The 24703-nt window shown below is 40.2% G+C and overlaps 2 protein-coding genes and 1 pseudogene across 3 annotated transcripts; 1 reads left to right on the forward strand and 2 right to left on the reverse strand.

Annotated features, from left to right (window-relative positions):
* Positions 1–5443: 5443 nt before the first annotated feature.
* On the reverse strand, positions 5444–6589 carry LOC146692339 (calcineurin B homologous protein 1 pseudogene; annotated as a pseudogene).
* A 550-nt stretch (positions 6590–7139) lies between these two features.
* On the reverse strand, positions 7140–24693 carry LOC146692340 (uncharacterized). Of its 2 annotated transcripts, XM_085432438.1 has the most exons (11): positions 24406–24693; positions 23349–23423; positions 23002–23240; positions 22576–22679; positions 22199–22461; positions 21897–22094; positions 21722–21808; positions 21465–21563; positions 21119–21248; positions 13427–13516; positions 7140–11232 (listed from the first exon to the last, which is right to left on the reverse strand). In XM_085432438.1, exons 1-11 carry the CDS (start codon positions 24506–24508, stop codon positions 11175–11177), a joined length of 1446 nt encoding a protein of 481 aa, XP_085288564.1. In that variant the 5' UTR covers positions 24509–24693; the 3' UTR covers positions 7140–11174. The 2 variants fall into 2 exon arrangements, with proteins under 2 accessions (XP_085288564.1, XP_085288563.1); XM_085432437.1 differs by lacking the exons at positions 7140–11232; positions 13427–13516; positions 23349–23423; positions 24406–24693 and adding an exon at positions 20785–20972 and having other exon boundaries at positions 21094–21248; positions 23002–23304.
* LOC146692341 (uncharacterized) lies at positions 16268–19970 on the forward strand. Its single transcript, XM_085432457.1, has 7 exons — positions 16268–16478; positions 17061–17194; positions 17497–17647; positions 17995–18138; positions 18252–18356; positions 18471–18735; positions 19085–19970. Exons 1-7 carry the CDS (start codon positions 16423–16425, stop codon positions 19292–19294), a joined length of 1065 nt encoding a protein of 354 aa, XP_085288583.1. The 5' UTR covers positions 16268–16422; the 3' UTR covers positions 19295–19970.
* Positions 24694–24703: the final 10 nt, after the last annotated feature.

Here is a 24703-nt window from a genome sequence, read left to right on the forward strand (position 1 = left end):
TGTTGGTTTTTTCCTTGCCCCAATAAAAGTTTGGCTTTTGTTTTGGATACACACTTTTCAATCAACATCACTGTTTTGTTATTAGTTTTATGTCTACTGGAGTGTATAATGGAAGATGTTAGGCTGAAGTTCCCCATGTAACAACCAGCTTCATTTATTTTTGTAACAATTACTGTTGTCCAGAAGGGGGTGCTGTATAATAATTGCAAGAAACTAAGCTACCAAATTTTTTTGGAACTTTTTTTTCATATTTTATTTTTTCATAAATGAGTGTTCTTTATGTAAATAAGATGCCAGTGATGTTTCTTTAAGCAAAGCAAATTAAAATAGTTGCAGTCCAAAAAATGAAAAAAATAAACATCCAAATTCAAACTCTCTCTGCTTAAGTATGTCATTAATCTGCACTCTGAAAAGTAATGGTGACATTTCTACTTCTCTGGCATATTCTCAGTAGATCTTTCTCTTTCCTTTACTGTCAGAGACGGAGATAAGGTCACTTTGGAGTAAAGGAAAACAAAGGAACAAAGGAAGCAAAACCCAAGACAATGCACACATGGAACATGTTGTGGAGGTTTTCCATTTAAATAAAGCCTGCAGACGAGCGGTGAGCGGTAGCTAACATTCTTTAATCCAAACACACAAAGAACAGAAAACCAAGCTTGTGGAGAGCCTACATGACCGCGGGGCAGGTCAGCAGAGTCTCACTGAGCCTAGCATGGCTCTCAGTTAAATACCTTCTTCAGGAACAAAAGGCAGTACACAGCTGTTTCACACATTAAGGTTCACACTCCCTTCAAGGTTCAAGGTTCAAGGTTCTTTATTTGTCACATAGTTATACAAGTATAACACACAGTGAAATGTAGCCTGACACGCTCCTCGACATGTGCAAAAATTGGGGGGGGGGGGGGGGGGGATGTAGAGGAAGAACATTATATATATATATATATACATTGGGTGAATGTGCAGTAGTAGCAGCAAGCAGGTGAATTCTGTACATTAATATGAATAGACATCTGACTATTTTACAGGATAGACAATATAAACATATTTAAAATTAAAGGAATTGAAATGTACATTGTGCCTTGGTTTAGTGTCTGGAAGAGTCCTGTCTCAGTCAATTATAGATGATGTGAGAGGGCGGGTGTGTGTGTTTAGGGCACGGATGGCTTGGGGATAGAAGCTCCTCTTGAGTCTCTCTGTCCTTGCCCGGAAGATGCGGAACCTTCTACCAGATTGCAGAAGTTGGAACAGTTTGTTGCCAGGATGGGACGGGTCCTTCAGTATCTGCGCTGCTCTAGTCCGGCATCTCCTGGTGTAGGTGTCCTGAAGCGGGGGGAGAGCAATCCTGCAGCAGCGTTCTGCTGTACGGATCACTCTCTGGAGAGCTTTTTGGTCCTTCACACAGCTGTTCCCAAACCACGATGTCATGTTCTGTGTGAGGATGCTCTCCACAGCGCCTGTATAGAAAATCCTGAGGATCTTTGGAGAGACCCTGAACTTCCTCAGTTGTCGTAGGTGATACAGGCGCTGCCTAGCCTTTTTGGTCTGGACCTGAATGTGGGCAGCCCATGTCAGGTCTGAGGAGATGTGGACACCAAGATACTTCACACTTCCTTACAACACCTCCACCATTTGTCTTACAGTATGGGTGTCAGACATGTTAAAATCCAGTGGCACCAAGGCATTATACAATAAAATAATGTGATTAATACATAAGTAAAAGAAATTCCTATACAAACACATGCTCAACAAAATAAGACAGGAAATGAGAAAGGTAAACAGGGGTGCTAGTTTCAGTCATTATGCAAATCCAGTGTTATAAGGATGGGGAAAGGATGAGACTAAAGCAGTCACTTGAATGAGTGGCACTGAAAATGTGAAAACCTGCCACTGCATCCACATGAACAGAACTAGCTTTTACACTAAGGGAGGAATAAAGCCAAAGCAACTAGGACCTGAGAACTAAATACATTTTTTTAGGTTGCAAGAAAGTAAAGCAATCTAAAATACAAAATATTCCCACTTATGTTTATTCTGGTCATTTGTGGATAACACCTCCCCCGCTCTGCTGCTGCTCATTAAAAATGAATTAAACAAGCTAAATCATTAAGAGCAAAGTCTTGCTTACCATCACCAACATGGATTCTGTTAAACACTGAACAAGCAATATGAGTTTGCACAAGACAATTGGTACAAATACATACTTTGATATATGGCAGTGGACAGGAAGTGTGCTGTGGCTTTAGTGGAGATAAAACTCTACAACACATTATTTAATATCCTATAAAATTACTCTTATTTACCTCCACCAAAATTAGTAAGACTGCAGTGTCAGTTTGGTTGAGAAGGGGTCTACACATTTGAAAAACTGAGGGAATTCATATGATCTACATTAAAAAATAAATACAAGAAATAACCATAACATTGAAAATGACCACAGCCTGAATGAGGAGGAGACAGGAATAGTGATGGGATTTCCGGCTCTTTTTACAGATCCGGCTCTTTCGGTTCGGCTCACTAAAAAGAGCCGGCTCTTTCGGCTCCGAACCGGCTCTTCAGGTTGTTTTGTTGCTTTAATTAATTTATTATTAACAATAATATAAAATTATGCACAAAAGGAATTACTAACGTAAAAAAAGTGGTTTTATTTATATATGTTTATATATAAATATATGCGGTGGCCCCTAGAGACAAAACACGTACAAACTCCAAAACACATTTCTAGCATGAACTGAACTTCCAAAGCAGAGCTACTAGATCACTTAAATTACACAATTGAAAGCATGTGTGTATTGTTTGTGTATTTATACACAGGCACTCATATATATTCAAATAATTTAAAAAAAAGTTCATTTACCTGTTACTACCACACACCAAATCCGGTCGTTGGTACTTGCTGGCTTGTGTAGCCACAAGATAACAAAGGCTCAACACTGCGCCCAGCATCCTGGAGCACTTCTGTTGTCTTTTGTACGTGTTTTGAGTTTTTATGTGCTTCTGAGTTTTTATATGCTTCTGAGTTTTTACGTGCTTCGGAGTTTGTACGTGTTTTTACGTGTTTTGGAGTTTTTACGTGTTTTGGAGTTTGTACATGCTTCAGAGTTCGTACGTGATTTGAAGTTTGTATGTGCTTTGTCTCTAGGGGCCACCGTAAATATACTTTTATTTATTCACTCCACATAAAATGTAATAAATAAATCACATAATACAAAAATCAACTATTCACATTTCAAGTTTTAACTATTTAAATTTTCAGCTTTTTTCTTTTACAAATTTAAAGTGAAAACAACACAAAACACTGCAAACCACAACACAATTAAATATAAATTATAATATGAAAACAAAAAGAACATGCATATTCTCTGTCATATGGACCTGCATGAATAAACTTTCTGAATCCTTTATCATCTGCAACCGAAAATAGTTGTGGATGATTACTATACCTTTCTAATGTTGTTGTCCCTGCCTCTCTTTCTCTCTCTCTGGCTCTGTTCCTGTGCTACTGAGTGTAACTACCGCCCCTCCCCCCCCTCTGCCCAGCGTAAAGCACAAGGCTCGCTTGCAGAGTGAAGCGGAAAAAAAGTGCGAGAGAGAGGCTGAGAGAAAGAAAAAAAAAAACACAAAAAAAACCACGTGACGGCTCGCGATAAGGAGCCGGCTCGCGTCGTTCACGTCAAAGAATCGGCTCTAAGAGCCATTTCGTTCGCGAACGACCCATCACTAGACAGGAAGTAAACTAGATAGGCATGTGTCTTTGACAAGTACAACAGAGTTTGCCAGTTATAGATGTGACAAAATAAGAAGGAAAACCAGAACAAAACGTGATGATTGAACACAAATTCTTCAACATTTCTCTGTTTCTGTTGCTTCTTTTTTCAGGTAAGGAAACCTTTATTTACAACTAAAACCTTTTTGCTATTTTACTTAATCTCAACAACAAATTTCAAACACACATTTTCAGATATGAAAATTAATTAGCTTTGAAAACCTCTTCCTACTGTAACACTTTATCAGCATCTAACTTACTGAATAGATTATTGTTAAGATTAACAGATGCATGAAGTAGTTTTGAATAATTCACTGTCTTAATGATAGACGTCTGATATTGATAAGTATGTTCAGTTACAATAGTCACCAAACTCTTGTTTTGTCTCAATTATTAGGTGTAATTTCTACATCAATTTTCTTTTACCTACTTTAGCTTTTATGCTGTGATACTTTCTGTTTGCTTTCTGCATTTATTTTTATATTCCTCCTTTGGAGTCTTTGTGGAGCAAATCAGCTGAACTTGTTTTGAACTGGTTGTTAAGAGTAAGCTGAAAGTCTTTATGAGGACATTATGATTCACTAATTAAAGGAAGCTCTCCGTGTATCTAGATGTATTACAAGGTCTGTGTTTTTTTTATATTTGTGCTTCAGTTTGAAGGTAAGGATACATGTAACACGTAAGAGATTTTTTTTCTTCTTTTGAGTTTTACTTTATTTTGAAATCCAAGAGAGCTGTGCTTTTGTTTGACAACCCAAACCAAGTTTTTTGTTAGTTCTTTTGTAATAAGAATGTAAATCGTCTCCGTTCAGACAACTATTGTTTTTTTTTCTGTTATATTCTCAGGAGATCTAAGTGGAGATCTTTCACTCTCCTTCACTGTCAGAGATGGAGATAAAGTCACTTTGCCTTGTGAAAACATGATCAAAAACCATCACAGCTGTGACACTACCACCTGGCTCTTCACTGATTCAAGAGGAAAAGCAGCAGTAGAGCTGGTTAATCTTGGACAAATCAAAGAAACAGTCAAATCAGACAGACTGAGTGTTACAGCAGAATGTTTACTGGTTATAAAGAAGGTCACAGCTGAGGATGTTGGTCGTTACACCTGCAGACAGTTTAGAGGCAATCCAGGGAAACAGCAAGGTCCAGATGCTGTGGTTTATCTGTCTGATGTCATCAGTGAGTATTTACACCACAATATGTTGAAGTTCAAACTGTGTTGTTAGAGCAACATCATAAAACATTACATTTAGTGAAAAGAAATGTATTCATACTTTTTAATTCTTCTTGCGTTTATCTTCACCAGTGACTGAACAGAAGAGCAGGGATCAGGTGACTTTAAACTGCTCTGTGCAGGTACATGGACATTGTGAACACAAAGTGAAGTGGATCCATTACAGTGAAGGTCTGAATAGAGATTACTCAAACATAAAAACATTACAGTCGTCCTGCTCTGCTACTGTGACTTTTGTAAATTCTTTATACAGTCACATATCTAACTCTGACTTTAAGTGTAACGTAACAACAGAAGATGGCAAAGAGCAGCTTTTTACCTTCAGCCCTCATTCATCAGGTAAGAAAGGAGGAGAGATTTTAATGATTATGATAAAATTTTGAAAGTAACTTCACATTATTTGCTTATTTTAACAACTTAAAGTTTTAACTGACAGACAATTTATACAGACAATTTATTAGTGAAAGGGCCACTGAATCTTCTTTTTTCATTTAGGTGAACAAACAAACAAACATAATCACAAGGTCTAAAATCACCTTAAAAGTTGTAAATGCCAGCATTGAATGTAGATGTATGTATTGATGTGTTTCTTTGGCATCAACAGCAATAAAGCAGAGGTACGAGATGCTTTACAAAATGTACAAAATAGTTTAAATAGCAACATTCAAATAACTTGTGTAACACTTTCTATCCTAACTCTTTCATACAACTTTATCACAAACAAATTACAAAAAAAAAAATGATAACAATAATGAAACTTTATCGCAGGAACCAGCTGCTCATCATCTGTTCCACATCCACGTTTTCCATGACCTTAATAAACTCATTGAAGGAAATGCAGCCATCTCCGTTTGTGTCAGCCTCCTGGATGGTCCTATCAGCAATGCTGCCGAGTTCTTCATCTGAAACGTTGACTCCAACAATCATCCGCAAGACCTGCAGGAGCTCATCTCGGGAGATCTTGCCATCTCTGTCCAGGTCATATAGACGGAAAGCAAAAAGCAGCTTGTTTGTTCTGCTGTTCAGGGGCTCTGTAGCTGAGGGGTTCTTGTTCTTCTCGTTGTCTTGGTCGATTGGTCTGAAGTGAGCCAGGGTCCGCACGAAGCCCCGGAAATTTACCTGGTCCTCTCCCTCAGGAAAGAATCCGTTGGTGATTATATCTCCCAGAGGGTTGATGGCCAACTCGGGGATTCTATGGAAATCATCTCGACTGAGGGTGCCGTTTCCCCCTTTATCCAGGCTGGTGAAACGTCTGTACAGGTGAGTGATCTTCCTGTGGGAAAAGCCAGTTTCCTTCTTAATTTCTTCAATGTCCTCAATTTCCTCTTCTCTGAGTAATCTGCTGAGTAATCTGGACACTCTGGATCCCATGGTGAGATGTTAACGGAACTTTACAATTGAGATGATTCGCTAAGGCGTCTTGCGCAAGCTCTCCAAGTGTCTCTATTAAAGTTAGCAAAAAAGCTAACTAACTGAAGGAAACGGTTTCCAGGGCCTAATCCGTGGATCGACTTCCTTCGAGGCGTGGACGTCTATCAGCAGAGAATGTCCCTTAGTCTGTAACACAGTCAAATATATTCTCAAGTAATATTCAAGCATGCCATTCAGCGTGTTAGTACGAGCTCGGGAGCAGCTTGGGAGAACAAGAAAACAGAGACTGCTTCAGGTTGTCTTCCCAAAGTGACTCAACTTTATTCACAAGTACAACAGTTTATATAGAGGGTAAAATTCATGAGACAGCAGATTATCAGTTTAAACCAGTACAGACCAAGATAAGGGAGCGTCTTCCTGCCCTTGGGTGAAGAAGCATCCTTTGTGTAGTGTATCAGTTCAGCTACAATTGTGATTATCTCAGCGACATATTTTCAAGGCACAAAACAAAGAGTTCTTTCATTAGTGAAAACTGAAACAAACCATTTGGCCTTCAACAGGCGTCTAAAAGATTAAGAAACTAATGTAGCTGAGGGAGTGATCTCTGTGGTATTTCAACCTTGTACCAGCCTGTGATTCTCACACATCAATTCTTGGGTCAAAGAGAAAAATAACTAAAACAAAGGGGCCTTATTGAATGACAGAGTTTTCCTGCATAATGTCACTATAAAACAATATCCAGTAAATGCTACCATGGTACTAAAATACCTAACAGTTCCCCTCTTTTATTATTTTTAAAAATAATAACTCAAATAGAAAGGAAAAATCACAAATGTAATAACATAATATAAAAAGCAAATCATAAAATGTAATAGTTCACAACCTAATGTTCAATATACACATCAGGAACATCATTGGTAACATCTGGCACATCCTCAGGATCAATTTGTGCTAATTGCAAATACATTGAAGTAGCTGTACTAGTAGCTATATGGGTTATCATTGAGAATGTGGCTTGCAGAAATGTGAACAGGGTTGCACTTTACAATACGAAATAGTAAATAAAAATCCTAAGGTTAATGCAGTAGATATGATTAATAACCTAAATATATAAAAAAGACAGTTCTTTAGTCGTCTCCTGGCCTGGTCCCAGGTTCGAGAGACACCGTATAAGCGTCGTGTGATGACAATGGGCATTTCATTTTCTCCATTATCAGGATGAAACGAGTCTATCTTTATCAGGTTAGACATTGTGTGGTACTCTAGGCTTTCTGTTCCTGCTGGATGTTCGAGTACCTTGTTGTTGTTCTTTCAGGCGTTGTGTGTTAATCAGTGATTGTGTGTGTGTAGGTGGATTGGATCCGGGCGTTGGCTCGCCTGAGTCGTCATCTACTTGATCCGACGCCTTAGGTGGTTTGGTGGGGCTGGTCTTAACCCTGCTGGCATGAATCCACTGAGGTTGTCCGTCTGTTAGGATGCTGGTTCTCGTCACTGCAAGTACAGTCTGGGGGCTGGAACACGCGGCCTCCCCGAGTGCCCTTGGTTTTAGCGACTTTACCAACACCGCATCTCCTGGTTTCCACGGATGGGTTGGATCTATGGAAGGGAGAGGCTGAGAGAGACAAACTTTCTGATAGTTATTATTCAGTGTTTCTACCAGGTTATGAACATAGTCAGACAATGCAGTGTCTATGTCCCCTTCCAATAGCGGTGCCCCTCTGGAGGCTGACCATGGTGTTGGAAACGGTCTTCCCATGATTATTTCAAATGGAGATAATTTGGTTGCTGCGGATGGAGTCATTCTAATCTCGCAGAGGATTTGAGGAAGTAGTTTGATCCAGGTCATTCCTGTTTCTATCATTGCTTTAGTCAGGCGATTTTTTATGGTCCTATTCATTCTTTCTACAACTCCTGAACTCTGAGGATGGTATGGTACATGATATTTCCAGTCTATTGCTAGAGTTTTAGCACACTTTTGAATTACTTCTGATGTAAATGAAGGTCCTCTATCACTGTTAATTTGGTGAGGTATTCCAAATCTGGGTATTATTTCATTGCACAACTTTTGACAGACTACTTCTGCAGTTTCTTTTGATGTTGGATAAGCTTCTACCCATTTACTAAATTGGTCCACTATTACCAGTAAGTACTTGATGCTTCCTTGTGCTGGCATGTGTGTAAAATCAATTTGTAATGTATGAAATGGGAAATCTGGTTGTGGTAAATGCTGATGTTTTGCTTTTGGTTTTCCTACATTAGTTCGTGCACATGTTAGACAGGTTGCTAATATGCGTTTTACTGCGTGTGATGTTTTCTCGATTACAAATCTTGATTTTATTGCTCCTATTACCCCTCTTTGTCCGACATGACTCACACCGTGAAAATGGCGGACAAGGATTGGCAGTAGTGAAGATGGGAGGGCAATCAAACCCTCAAGGTTTTTGTATAAGCCGTCTCTGTTATCTAAGGTACAATCATTACTTTCCCAGTAAGTGTAATCTAAGGCAGAGGCTTGCTCTTGTATGAATTTTAGGTCAACATTTGTTTCTAAATAGTCTGGGAGCGTGACAAGTGGCAGCTGTAAAGGCAAAGATAATACTTCCTTTCTGGGTGGTTGCTGTGAGGCAGCAGCTGCTTTCGCGGTTACGTCTGCAAGAGCATTTCCCACTGCTTCGTCTGTGTCAGCCGTGCTGTGCCCCTTCGTTTTAACAACTGCAATTGCCGATGGCAGCTGTATAGCCTGCAAAAGTCTTTGAACAAGGTCAGAATTAGCGATCGATTTTCCATCAGCAGATCTAAATCCTCTTTGTCTCCACAATGTGCCAAAGTCATGCACCACACCGAATGCATAACGGCTATCAGTGTAAATTGTTACCCGCTTATCCACATGTAACTCACAGGCGCGTATTAAAGCCATGAGCTCTGCTTTTTGTGCTGAGTGAAATGGTAATGAGTGAGCCTCTAGTATGATGTCAGGCAATGTCACCACCGAATAGCCACAAAGAAATGAGTTGTCATTTGGTTTTGAACAGGACCCGTCCACATAAACAATGACTGAGTCTGGGATTGGTGTCTGCTCTAAGTCTGGGCGTGGTGCTGTGGATTCCTGTATGCGTGTCATACAATCATGATCGTCAGGGTCGTCTGAACCATCCTGTCGGTCAGAGGAACACAGCATACGAATGAGTAAGTGTGCTGGCGAATTGGGTGTGCTGCTTGCTTTTATAGTGAGATTTGCTGTTGAAGTCAGTGTAGCTTCATAACCTGAGCGACGTTGTGCGGTCATGTGTTGTGTAGTTATGTTTGCTAGAATGGTCGTGACCTGGTGATTGGTGTGTAGAATAGTGTCATGTGAGAGTGTGAGCTTCTCGCAGTCCCTTATCATGATAGAGCAAGCTGCTACTGCTCTCAGGCAGGCCGGCATCCCCTGAACTACTGCTGGCAGCACCTTTGAGTAGAAGGCTACTGGACGGTAGCCACAGCCATGCTCTTGGGCCAATACACCTGCACAGGTTGTGCCGTTCTCTGTGACGTACAGGTGGAACGGTAAGTGGTAGTCAGGCAGACCCAAACAAGGGGCGGAGGTCAGCGCTCCCTGTAATGCATTGAAAGAGGCAGTCATTTCTGTGGACCACAGTATTCGAGGAGGCTTGTCTTTTTTGCAGCATTCACGCAGAATGTGGTCATGAAAAGAACAGTCTGGTATCCACTGTCTGCAATAGTTCACCATGCCTAGGAAAGACACCATTTCCTTCTGTGTAGTGGGCTTAGGGACAGAGGTCACAGCTTTGACCCTGTCTGTAGTCATGGAACGTTGTCCGTGAGACAGTGTAAATCCCAAATATTGAACAGAAGTCTGACAGTACTGCATTTTCTTTGCTGATGCTTTGTGGCCAGTCTGTTGGAGGTGCTAGAGTAGCATGTGTGTGGCAGTTTGACATAGTTTTTCACTTTCAGCACAGAGGAGGAGATCATCTACATACTGGATCAGAGTACAGCCCTCTGGAGGAATGAAGCCGTCCAGGGTAGCACGTACCACCATTGAGAAAGCCGCAGGGCTGTCTACCATGCCTTGGGGTAAGCGAGTCCATGTGTACTGCTTATCTCTATGTGTAAAAGCAAATATCGGCTGTGTGTCCTCATGCACAGGTACTGAGAAAAAGGCGGAGCACAAATCCACCACAGTAAAATGTGTGGCTGTTGCTGGAATAGATGTCAGTATGCTGGGGACATCTGGGACAAGAGGAGGTAGAGGCATAATGACTGCATTAATTTGCCTTAAGTCTTGTGTGAAACGCCATACGCCAGGTTTGTTAGGCTTTGGCACAGGATTGACAGGAGTGTTATATGGAGATACTGTGGGCTTTATTACTCCAGCTGTCAATAAATCTCCTATGATGATGTCTAAGGCTGCGGCTTTTTCAGTGGAAATGGGATATTGCTTGACATATACCGGCTTGTTGTTTTTCAGCTGAGCATGATAAGGTGTACAGTCAATAAATCCTACATCATTCTCACCTCTTGACCATAATGTCATGTTTTGATATTCAGCTGGCAATGTGACAGCAGAGATAGTACAGTGTATGGGGTAGGTTAGATCTGTGTGTCGACATGGTGCAGTAATGTCATAGCCTATGTCTGAGTTATGTGACAAAACCACTGTTCGGCCTTCACTGGTGTGTGCAGTTATCATGTTGTTGAACAGTGTGAGAGAAACAAATATGTGGCTTCCAGGCATGGGGCTACCTGGTAACGGTGTTTGCACATGTTTTTGACACAGAGTGTGACGTGGGATACCAGTCAGATGGATATTGAGTTCATTCTCCGCTGAGGCGTCCAGCTGACACAGAGGCTGTTCCTTCTCCATGGTGTCGGTGCATAGGGCAGAGAAAACATAGCTGTTATCAGTATCTGCAAACATTTCACCCTTTGTGTTAAATGAAATACACAAGTTCATTTTTGCCATTAAATCTCTGCCTAATAGATTCACAGGCGAGTTTGGAATAATTATGAATGGATGATATGTAATTTCGTCTGGTTTTGGGCCCCAGCGTGTCTTTAGAGAATGAGTTTTGGGGCATTGCACTAGAGTTCCGTTTATTCCCATGGTGTTGATGCACACAGAGGAAACAGGCCCACTATAGAATTTTCCAGACAGTGAACTTTTAGTGGCTCCACTGTCAACTAAAAAGGAATAAATCTTTTCACCTATTTCTATATCTAACATGGGCAAGCTTTCTGTGTTACGGGACAATTGCAAATGCAGCATCGTGTGTAGTGCTTCACACTGTCCCTCATCTTCACCTGGGCCTCCCTATGGTTGGTCCAGTCTTTCGTTATCATATGGATGGGGATTAAAATGTGGATTATAAGGTTGCTCCCTAAGTGCAAAGGGGCCATTATTTTGATGTGATTCCTGTCTGCGTTGCCAGTTACCTTGTCTGTAAGAGCTCTGCTGACGCCTAGTGGCAGGAGCTGGTCCTGTGTTTTGTGGTTGAGACCTATGTGCTGCTGATTTGCATTCCCTCCTCCAGTGTCCTATTTTTCCACAGTAAAAACATACGTCTCCACTCCTATCTCTCCTTCTGAAATCTCCCTGCTGCGCTTGTTGAGGGGGCGGGGCCCCTGCATACATCATTTTTTCACTTTCCTCTGAGCCTTCAACATCAAAATTCAACATAATCTTAACACTTTTAGCCTTCGTGCTGTTGGGGAAAAGATCTGCACCAGCTTTTGTTTTGACAAGTGTGATAAAGTTCTTTATTTTCATGTCATAGAGATTATCAGTGGCAGTCAGCTTCAATAGTTGTGAACATTCTGGATGAATATTGTTTAAGAATGTTGTTATGAAAATCTGATCATTTCCTCCTTCAGGCATGCATGCCTCATTAGTCCAGCAGTGTGTGAAACGTTTCATAAAAACTAGAATGGATTCATCTGGCTTTTGCTTACACATGGTTACTGCATTTAAATCAATTTTATCTCTAGACATTGTGAGCAGAAATTTCTTTAGATTTTGAAAAAAGGCTGTGATTTTGTCATCGTTTATCCACAAAAACGAGGTGGTGTTGGCTGCTTGGTCATTTTTAGGGTCTAGTTCCTCTACTTCTTCAATAAGCTGAGATTCAGTCACACCTGGAATTCGTTGACATAATATATATCTATAATCAGGCCCACCCAAGTGGTGGTATCTGGTACTTCTCTGTAATGCAGAGACAAAGGCTGTAGGATTTTGTAGAGGATCGGGAAGTTCTTTAATGGTTGCTGCTAACTCTGAAATTTTAGGGGGTTGAATGCAACACATGTCCCCTATTATCATGAACGGAAGGGAGGGGCTGACGTCATTAAATTGTGATCCCTGCTTTTCTTTATAACGGGTGTTTTTGTGGGGGCCCTCTTGAGTTTTTTCCTCTTTTTTCTGCTTTAAGTAGTTCCTTATTAAATTTCTGGTGTTAGTTATTGCTTTTGGCACAGTTAAACCATTTGCTACTCTAGTGTGGCGCTGAACATGATTATCTATGACGGAAACTGCTTGCTGCAGTTCAGCTTCCGTACGTTCAGTTAAAGGATCTTTCATGATTTCCTCACACTCTGCCATTAACTGTTTTGTTTGCTTTTTATGTTCCTGTAACTCTCTTTCTCGTTCAGTGTATTCTCGTTCCTGTCTTTGATCTAGGTTAAACCAGTCATCTTCTTCTGATTTAGGTGTCATTTCAGTGCCTTCCTCACTCTTTTGGGATTCTGCTGTTATATCAGGATATACGCGCTGATGACGTGCAGCCGCCGCAGCAGCTATTAATTCTGTCTTTTCATCATAAGGCGGCGGAGCCGTAGGTTGAACGGATGGGCATATAAGGCTAGTTTTTTCTGCAGTGGATTTACTAGAGCCTACACTGGCTTGATTTAAAGCATTTACGTCTGGCTCGGGTCCTTTTTTCCATAGTGGTAGCATGCGATTGGTCACATCACGACATTCTATCATATATTTTTTACAGGACTTTTTAATCAGCCTACTTTCCTTATCACAAATAGTATTTAACATTTCTACTGACCTGTTTTCTGGCGATAATCGTTCGGGATAGGGCTCCGGAAATACATTAGGATGCATTAAACTTACAGTTCTTAAGTTCGAGACGAAATCAGTCACGTAAGCACTTCCGCATGTTCTGGATACGTAATCATGGAAGTCTTCATTGATTCGCGAGCGTGGGTTAAACGTAACCGGAAGTGGGAGTCGTACTGAGCCGCTATTTGTGATTTTATATTTTATTTTTTTTCGGTTTTACAGTTAATTTTGAGTTTTTATCGGACCCGTCTAAGGTCTTTGAATTATTCTGACCCATGGTCAGTGATTTCCAGAGGGGTTTAGACGCTTTGAAGGATTTAAGTTAGTTTTTATTTTTGCTGTGGCACACCTGAGGTTACTTGATTTTTTTGCTAGCAATTTTATCTTTTTAGTGAGCAACTTCTCACTTTTTAACGAGCAACTTCTCGTTTTATGACCCCAGGCAACTTCCTGTGTCCTTTCTGCTGGTGAGCAACTTCTTAGTTTATGACAGCAGGCAACTTCCTGTGTCCTTTCTGCTTTTATTTACAAAACAACAGGCAACTTCCTGTGTTTCTATGTGGGCCACTAACGAAGGCTCCTCAGCGTATCCCACTTGTTACTATGTGGGCCACTGAAGAAGGCCTCGTCAGCGTATCCCGTTTCTATGTGGATCACTGAGAAAGGCATAACACAGTCTTATAAAATAAAAGACGAGTGCCTACCTTCGTCAGGATCCCACTTCTGACACCAAAATTGAAGGAAACGGTTTCCAGGGCCTAATCCGTGGATCGACTTCCTTCGAGGCGTGGACGTCTATCAGCAGAGAATGTACCTTCACCTATCAGCAGAGAATGTCCCTTAGTCTGTAACACAGTCAAATATCAAATCAAATCAAATCACTTTTTATTGTCACATCACATGTGCAGGCATACTGGCACAGCACATGCAAGTGAAATTCTTGTGTGCGAGCCCCACAAGCAACAGAGATGTGCAAACACAACAACACAAACGAGCAAAATACAAGAATGGCCAACCTGAAACTAATAAATATATGTACAATATATAATAGTGTATGCATTTCTGGATGTGTATACTAAATATTTTCCTACGTGTGTGTGTGTGTGTGTGTGTGTGTGTGTGTGTGTATACACATTTTTACAAATTAAATAGTAAAAAAATAAAATAAAATAATAATAATAATAATAATAATAATAATAATAATAAAATATATAAAATATACAGAGTTGAATATGTGCAAAACAAGTGGCATTTATATACAGTGTGGAGTGCATAATGTTGAAATATATTCTCAAGTAATATTCAAGCATGCCATTCAGCGTGTTAGTACGAGCTCGGGAGCAGCTTGGGAGAACAAGAAAACAGAGACTGCTTTAGATTGTCTTCCCAAAGTGACTCAACTTTATTCACAAGTACAACAGTTTATATAGAGGGTAAAATTCATGAGACAGCAGATTATCAGTTTAAACCAGTACAGACCAAGATAAGGGAGCGTCTTCCTGCCCTTGGGTGAAGAAGCATCCTTTGTGTAGTTTATTAGTTCAGCTACAATTGTGATTATCTCAGCGACATATTTTCAAGGCACAAAACAAAGAGTTCTTTCATTAGTGAAATCTGAAACAAACCATTTGGCCTTCAACAGGCGTCTAAAAGATTAAGAAACTAATGTAGCTGAGGGAGTGATCTCTGTGGTATTTCAACCTTGTACCAGCCTGTGATTCTCACACATCAATTCTTGGGTCAAAGAGAAAAATAACTAAAACAAAGGGGCCTTATTGAATGACAGAGTTTTCCTGCATAATGTCACTATAAAACAATATCCAGTAAATGCTACCATGGTACTAAAATACCTAACACTAACCGAGCTAAAACGGCTGCTATGTTCGGTTAAAAGTAGTGATGTGTCCTGTGTGTCGAAGCTTCGAATCGCGCGTCGGGTAATCGCGGGGGCGTTTTTCTGAAGCGCGAATCGAGGCTTGCGTTGATTACGTATGCAGTGACGTTCGAGGCCTCGCGGGCAGTCCGTACCACGTGACTGATTCGGGAACTGGTTCACCGGTTCGCGCCAGATTCGAAATAAAATGGGCAGCAAAACACAGCTGATTCCCCCATCACATCGTGTTGTGGAATTGGATTACGTACGTGTTACATATGGAACTCCAAAGTGTTCAAAATTAAATAAATAAATAAGTCATGATGAAATAAATAACTATGTGAATAAATAAGACACAGATATGTAATGTGAGAATGATATTGTGAAATAATTGAACACATTTTGAAAAAAAGGTCATTATTGTGAAATATATTGCATTCTGCTATATAAATTTACTTATTATTGTGAAATATTATTTCATGATCATTATTTTTCACAATAACAGAGATTATTCCTGAGGCATTTTATTTATTCCCAGCCGTTTTTAATCCAAAAAGTCCTTTTTTCAAAGTCAGTCTTTATTTCAAAATCCCGTTTTTCCCAATGGCCTATTTATTTCATAATGTGACTTTTCAGCAGAATGACTTTGTCTGTCAATCAGTGTGAGTGGGCTTGACCTTTGCGCCTATTGGCTGATCGTTTACTATCGACTAGTTTTCCTGGATACCTGCTCCGCGGACGGCTGCTACAGGTAGCAAAAACGTGCTAGGTCAAAAGTCACGGAGGATGGCGGACTGGTGTGAACTTCAGTCAATTCTGCTCATTTTAGCAGATCAGATAGAGAGGGATCATTTACCTGTAGATACTGTTTTGAGTCGTTTAGATGATGTTTCTGAAATGCTTGGGATGATAATTGCTCTTCAAGATGTTAGCATCGATGACAGCATTGTTTAAGAATCGAAAGTTTAAGATCGATTCAGCACCGTGTTCGTTTGGAATACGCCGAGGAAGAACAGTCTTCAAATGTTGGTCGTCCACGTCTTGAAATCCCGGCTGCAGCACTCGGGACTTTCGTGCTGTCCGGGATAACCATCGGGGTAATTGCCGATATGTTTTCTGTGTCTCCGAGCACAATTAGGAGGAGAATGACGGAGGAAGGTCTAAGGTAAGTTTATGCTGTAATTTAACACCTGTGTGAGTCTGTACACAGCATTATTTAGATGTTGACCTTAATTATGACGTTTGATATTGAAATATTATCGCTTACTTTTTTATTGTGAATGTCTAAAATAAGCGGGGCAGCTACGGCTAAAGCTATCGGCGCCATCTCGTTGTTGAGACACGTTTAGCCGGCGCAGTGTTAGCTGTTAGAGTGTGTTAACTTGGAGACTGGGGGCAGTGGAGCCTGTAGGAACCTTTTACACAGAGTAGACCCACCAGCTTTCCACAGTCTACTTACTTATCACATCTTGGTAGACAGCAGGGTCATTAGTGCTTTAAATAGTACATAGTTGAATGTTTCATTGCTGTTTGCAGCTAATTGTTCTCTGATAACACATAACAAAGTTGATGTTAAATAGCAAGTTTATTGAAATGGTTTTGTCTATTTCAGCAGCGTTTTAAATATCATACTTTCTCTGGTGTCTTCGGTAAAGCAAAAACAAGAATACATTTACGTCCTTGGTTCTTTCAGGAAAACGTTTTGTTGAGACTTGCTGTTATACTAAAAAAAAAAAATTTTGTGCAGAAAATCTGATAGGTATTCTTCTATTGGGAATGAGGACTTGGATGCAAAAGTGCTGGACATTCAGCGTCATCACCCAAATGCCGGCTGCAGAATGATGATGGGACATCTACGATCCAGAGGCATACACATTCAAAGTAAGCTGATATTGTTTGAATATACAAACACCAGTTTCTGGCCCAGAAAGCATGTGTCAGTGTAGCCATGATGTGATATTATAATGTAGGCATCAAAAATGACTAGGCATGTTCGCATCACTGTTATGCAGTTATGTTCCTGTTTGAACCAGTTTGTACATGATTCTCTCTCCCTAGTAAATCTGTACAGCACCTGGATACTTACCTGAAGCAATGAAGATCTGTCTCATAAGCATTACAGTGTTTACAATACAGTCTTTTTGTAGTTGGTAGTACTAAGACATGATCTGTTTGTTAATCAGGATTTCGACTGATTAACGAGTCAATGAGACGAGTCAATCCAGAAGGGGTCATGATGCGACGGTTATCTATTCAGACTGCAAGGCGTCGTCAGTACAGTGTACCAGCACCAAATCACCTTTGGCATATCGATGGAAATCATAAACTAATTCGGTCAGTACTTGCATCACCTTTTCCCTATTCCATTGAAGTAACAGAATGTATGTATAAAATTGTAAAATGAAGCCTTGAGTTTGTAAATGTCATCTTAAATGCTGTCATATAAGGCCATTTACAGGATTTGCTATAGTCATGTCTGAGGCTTTACATTATGCATGTGATTCCTTGCACTACAGATCTTTCTGTAAAGTGTTTAAGTTTCCCTTCTATTATTTCTTTTACATTCCTGTTATAACATGTTGTCACTTTATATGGAACTGAAATATTGGTCTTGCTTGTATGTAACTGGGGACATGACAATGTTTTTTCTTGTTTTGTTTTTTTTAATTCTGCCTTGTCAGATGGAGATTTGTTGTCCATGGTGGGATAGATGGTTTTTCTAGGTTAATTGTCTACCTTAAAGCTGCCACCAACAACAAAGCTACAACAGTTTTTGATGGTTTCTTGTCAGCAATCAGACAATATGGCATACCATCAAGAGTCCGGTAAGAGGTGTTTAACAAATACAGTATGTCAAAAAACTCTGTATTGGACAGTAGTTATATTCAGATTGTTACTCTCACTGACTCGGATCAAAACTTCTCTACTTTTTTTCCAGGTCAGACAAAGGAGGGGAAAATGTGAAGGTTGCACATTTCATGGTGCAGACAATGGGGGAGAACAGGAACTCTCACATTACAGGCAGAAGTGTTCACAACCAGCGGTAAGGACAAGTAAATTGATTGTCTGTCTTACTTTTTTTTTTTTTTACACATGCAATTGTAATAAAACAAATGGTTTCTGAGCATAATTGACTGGTTTTCACTGTGTCTTATAGCATTGAGCGCCTGTGGAGGGATGTATATGAAAACGTCCTTGACCTTTTCTACACAATCTTCACCCAGCTGGAGATTCAAGGACTGCTCAACCCTGGTGAAGAAATTGACTTGTTTGCACTGCACAGATGCTTTTTGCATCACATTCAACATCATCTTCAGTCATTCCAGGAAGCATGGAATCAGCACGGACTCAGAACAGCAAACAACCATTCACCTCTGCAACTCTGGTTGCTGCACAGAAAGGAGGGACAAGATTTGTCACAGGTACATGACTATTTGATCCGTATTTGTTCTTCTATGTAAAACTCTACTATCTGTAGTTGAGATGAGTTCTACTGTTCGAGTTGGTGTACCAAATATTTCTCCTGTAAGTGAAAATGTCTCTCAAGCCATTCTCTCCTTTTATTCCATCTGTCAGGTATAGATGGCAATACTTTAAACAAAGTTAAATTTGTTATACCTGAAGAGAACCAATCCTGACCTAGAATGGGTGAATGAATAATTATGCCTAAAAAACTCGAATAGGCCCTGACAGACTCAATAAGTCCATCTAGGAACAGCTGCAGGAAACACCTCTTCAGTTTAGATTTAAAACATGTGCATGGTCTTTCAGGTTGATGAGGATTATGGTGTGGACTGGACAGGACCACATAATCACCGCCCATCAAATGAGATCACCATTCCTGAGATTCAGCTCCCACGTGCACTGAGTGAACGAGAGCTTGCTGTGCTACCAAACAGCAACGTTTCACTCAGTCAAGCTTTGGATGCCTACTGTGAAACTGTTCAGTCACTCAAACTTATGTTTGATACCACACCTTAACTCTTCAAAGTAAGCAGGTGCAATATGTTCACACCCCTTTTTTAAGTTTCTACATCTATGGCTTTGTAGCTAATACTGACTCAAAACAGCATAACCAATTTCATTTTCAACAAAACAGTGAGTGGCTATAAAACAGGATTTGTTTTACACAGCTGTCACTTTAATAATAATAAAAATAAGTGACAATAAAATAAGTGATTTGATATTCATTTCTTGGATGTACAGTACATGTCAACTCTGAGCAGATTTAATACAATGCACACGGTACAGTAGTATAAAATCTTAATGCAAATAAATTTTCCAGTAGCGAGAATAAAATAAACATACTGTGTAATTTATAATGTACAGTGAACTGATTTTGTTTTCTAAACTCTTTTTAATATAAACTGACAAAAAGCAATAAATGCTCACCTGTACTGTGTATTTTACACTGTCAAGTGTATTAAAGGAACTAGAACTCACTAGATTGTCCGTTTCTTTGAACACTGAATACAGTAAAGTGATGCAAGAAAGAAAAATGGTCTAATCTTACCATGTGGTTATGGAATCAATCCTAAATCAGACCAAAACCTGAGTCAGTAGAGTTGAGACACACCTGAATGTCCATTAGAAATGACTCATAGGTACAGTAGTGTGCAGGAAGACGTAGTACTTCAAAACAGGTGGAAGACTGCTGTTGACCACTTCCACAGTCATTTCTCTCGGCAAGACTTCCCATCCTGTCCAAAACTTGATGAGGGCTTTTCGTTGTGCACAAGACGCTGCAGTGGAACATTGTTTTGAGCTATAATGACATCCTATATTCATTATTTTGAGTCTTTTATGGAGAAATACCTTAAAAGATGAACAATTACATAAAGAGCACAAGACATTTTTGCCCCACTCAAATTGCTGTTGTAGCTGTCATAGATATTTTTATGGTAACAAAGCTAAAAGTAGTTGCATACAATTATAATGCAACTGATAATGCCACCACTCTGTTTTTTATGTATTGCATGGAGGCAGTATGGAGCAAATAAGAAAACAAAATTATACTATAGTGTACTTTGTTAATGACCCGAGATCACTGGACTGTATGTAATTTACCAAAGTATAATCAGAGAAAACCAATAGCAAAATACCTATCGCAGCAGACTTACCATTTTCAATGAAGGACCGAAGGTAGCCTGCCACTCTGCATTTATCCTCAAGAGAGCATTCCTCTTCCTCCTCATCTTCATCTTCTGTGGCATGTCTGATCTTGCTGTCAGAAGCGGCCATACCATGGTCTCCTTAAGCCCTTTCCTCAGCTGCTTGACTTGACGGCTTGTTTGTGTTATGACCTACAACAGTGAGACCAAACCAAAACTGAAGTGTGAGTCCGTAAAGTAAAACACACTTTAAATGTTAAATACTTAAAGAACATCCACTGTACTGATAAAGCATTTCAAATGGCCTCCAAAGAGATTTTTTTAATGTATATGAAAAATGTACTTATTCACATCCAAAGGTTTGATTTGCTTTTCTATTTAAAATTTACATTTATTGGGGAGAGTAAGTCCGTACTCACAGCGTGGAATAGCAGACGTTCATACAGCCACTTTCTATTGGTTTGTGTGACACCTGGCAGGTCCCAAGCCAGGGCTAGCTCGAGAACATTTCTTCGTTCCAGTTCTGTTAATTCAGCAGTGCCATCAAGCTAGGACAGAGGGGGAAAAAAATTAGTCAGTAGTAGGTACTGATGGCTATTCAATCTTGTCTCTAAATTTAATATTTAGTGAAATAGTAATTCTTTAAAATAATGGTACAAAAATGCAAACCAGCTGAATAGTGCTGCGGATATCAATATCAGGGCAATCCTCAATCTGAACTGTAGCTGTTTCAGGTGAGCCACCAAAAAGGACATGGATGATTGCAGGACTTATACCAGACACACACGGTCCACCATGAATGAATGAATGTCCCATTATTCTTCCTAATAATAAATAATAAAAATAAAACATAATAAATTCACTTAGCCTAACATTGCATGGGGGTAAAGACAAACAGTTTTGTAACTGTATTCAATCTAGTTTTCATCTTTACGGTTACAGTTAGGATAATGTAACACAAGTAATGCTTTTTCCTTTAGTGCTGCACATGTATTATTTTAAATTACTATTCCTCTTATTTCTGTACATAACTTTCTTACCTGCCACCAAAAACATGTCACTCTCAAGCAAGGTCTGAGAAGTGGACGGAGTCAAGTGTTTTGGCTCACCGTCAAACAGTCTTGTAAGATCTGTGTTCCCTGAAAAGAGTACAGCTAGGTTATGGTGAGTATGAGAAATCCAGGCAGTAATTTTAACACAATTAACTCATTTACATAACAAATACATTTTCTTTACATGATGAAATATTCTCTTATTTAATCCACTATACATGTGCCCAGTCTAGTTTCATACATACCAAAATTCAAATGCAAACCAGACTGTACTAGAGAAACTGCCTTTGAGAAGAAGAATCTCTTCACCCCTTCTCCAACAGCAACATCCCCTAAAAGGAAGAAGAAGAAAAGAACTTGTGAAGTTTCGGATTAGTCAGTCACTGGATTTCTAATGTTTTCACAATACAGAAAAAATACCTTCCAGTTTGCAGCTGACAGGGCCCGCCCACTCTACCTTTGGAGCTTTGTAGAGGGAGATAAGTGATCTCTGTTGATCCACAATACTTTCCCGCAAGTCCATTTGCAGGACTACTGCCTTTCTGGTCTCATACTTTGAAAGTAACTCGGACTTGTAGAGCCAGGCTGCTCTGGTTGCATCTTGTTCACATTTCCACTCTGAAAGGTACACATTTGTATGGATCACATGAATCAAAAGAAATAAAATATATGTATTTTTTGCCATTTGTCTGGTATCTTCCTAACTTAATTCCTGTCACTACCTGGTTTTTCCCCTAGAAGTGACTTTTCCTCATCTTGATGAGATGCATCTTCCTGCACTACCACCATATCACTTGATGATTGCTCTGCTCTTGCTGAGGTTATGGTGGATTCCAAGATGATACTATCTGGTTCCTCTACCCCGCAGGACAGATTCCAGGCATCACTGTTGCTACAGGATGGGACCTCTGACCTTGCTGTTGTACTACGAGTCTGCCTAGCCTGACTTTCAGTAACAGACTGAGGTTCAGCACCACTCAATGAACTGTGAGAGGGATTGGCAGAGATTTCAGCATCCATCACCAATATATATAAAGTGGACTTACTTAGTTTCCACACTATATACTAAAATATATAGAAAATCAAAGATGTTCCTTACCTTGTGCATTTAGTGATGTGGTTTTTCATTTTATTTAAAGGAATGTTAATGTCACAATTCAGGCATTTTGTGGGGGGTCCTTGTTGCTGGAGGGTTGTCAGGCTCTACAGAGAATATGGAGATAAAAAATATATTTAATATACATTTGGTGCATACTGTGATAAAAAATATTTTGACAGTTCTGCAATCGCATTTGCCAACATGAGAAGCAGAAACAAATTGTAAACACAAAATGACATATCTCCTTCTAAACCTTTTCTAACAATTGCTTACATACACATTCAGAACCATTATTACTCATATGCAGTCATGTTTCTAACCAGCTGACAGCTAAAGTGATTTGACACATAGTTGAGCTTAGCTAGCCATTTGAACTAGTTTATTAATACATGCAAATAACATATTGTGACCCTAGTCATTACTCACGTCTTCCAAATCAATACTTTTCTGCAGTGGCCTTATATAGATCAAAGCTTGTCCAATTCCACTCAACGGACTGCGGAGATATCGCACTGTATATCCAGTGTCTGGGCTTGGGATTGTGCACAGGTTACGGCTTCGTGTTGTACCCGAGATTCTCAGCAGTTCAAACCCTCCTGTGTCTTTCAGCTGAGGGAAGGTATCCTCAATCATTGCCTTGACCACTTCTGGGTCATCATCCCTTCCTGTAAAACACATTACTTGCTGTACATTACTACAAAAATGGTACATATAAGAGTAAAAATGTAGTTAAACTGAATCTTGAAATATTAACAAATGACATGTAGCATCACCTTGGAATGAAATCCGTTTCTCTCCAAGTCCAGCTGCTGCTAGGTCAAATTTGACTGCTTTAGCTGGCACTGTGTCTGACATATGATCATGTAAACAGAAGAGAGCGCACAGGATAAATACAAGGCTACCCTACCGCCTACTGGTGTTGGCCAGAGGGGCCGATGGCGCGATATGGCAGCCTGGCTTCTGTCAGTCTGCCCCAGGGCAGCTGTGGCTACAACCGTAGCTGCCTCCACCAGTGTGTGAATGTGAGAGTGACTGAATAGTGGCATTGTCATGCGCTTTGGGTGCCTTGGAAAGCGCTATATAAATCCACTCCATTATTATTGTTATTATTAAATTACTTACGTGTTTAATTTGTCAGCAACTTTCTGCCAGCCCTCTCTCCTTGCTTTTGCAGCCTTTGCAGTGTTCCCTTGCGTTTTAAATAAACTCTGAAACTCCTGAAATCCCTCACTCAAGAGTTCTTGCTCTGCTGCCGAAAAATACCGAGCGCTCTCCTTCGACATTTTCGCCGACCTATCAGAGGGTTTCCGATCAATGTTTCTACTATCGATGTGTAGCCCCTTTTACGACACCCAGTGATGGAGAGACCCCCAAGATGGCGCTCTGAGCAGTCACGTATCGCTGAGCTCTGCGAACCTGGCCTTTTTAAAATATATATTACACACAGTGAACAGAGACTTTATTTACGCCTACGCAATAGTCATCCTTTACTTCTCATTTTGGTATCTATTTGTGAACCAAAATGAGCAAACCGAGAAAGACCGATTCTAAGAAGTTGCATGCTAACAGCGGCTCCGTTAGCAAGCTTGCTAATGTTAGCCAAGCTGCTCAGTCTTCTCTCGCCACTGAGATGCCCGCCGACACTAAAAATACTCTCATCGACTCCATGCGCGACTATTTGGAGGCAGTTTCCGAACCGCTTCAGTATTCACGGATGGAAGAAGAGTTTCCCCCTCTCCCTATCACCCCATGCGCCTCTCCCGCTGGTAAGCTAAGAAAAATTGCGGATACGGAGACATCTACGGTTCTCTCCCAGCTCTCATCACTTACCATGTTGATTAACTCGAGGTCGGATACTCTTGAAAAAATGGTGAGTGACAACTCCATAGCCATCTCCGAGATGAAAAAAGCTGTCCAAGAGAACACTGAACATATCACAGCTGTTAAGGAGTCATTTGATGCTGTCTGTGCTGAGTTAAATGATATGAAGAGCAGAGTTGTCAGTGTTGAGGCACAGCTCGAAAAATATAAAGCAATCGCTGAAGCACAGGAAAAGCGCATCTCTCACCTGGGGCCCGTTCTTCGTACCTCGCTAAGTAGGTTAGCCGGATTAGATTGTTGACGATTT

Source organism: Copadichromis virginalis, linkage group LG15 (genome assembly GCF_057382275.1).
Source record: "Copadichromis virginalis isolate Kocher_CV1m ecotype Utaka linkage group LG15, C_Virginalis_male_GT1.1, whole genome shotgun sequence".
NCBI lineage: Eukaryota > Metazoa > Chordata > Actinopteri > Cichliformes > Cichlidae > Copadichromis > Copadichromis virginalis.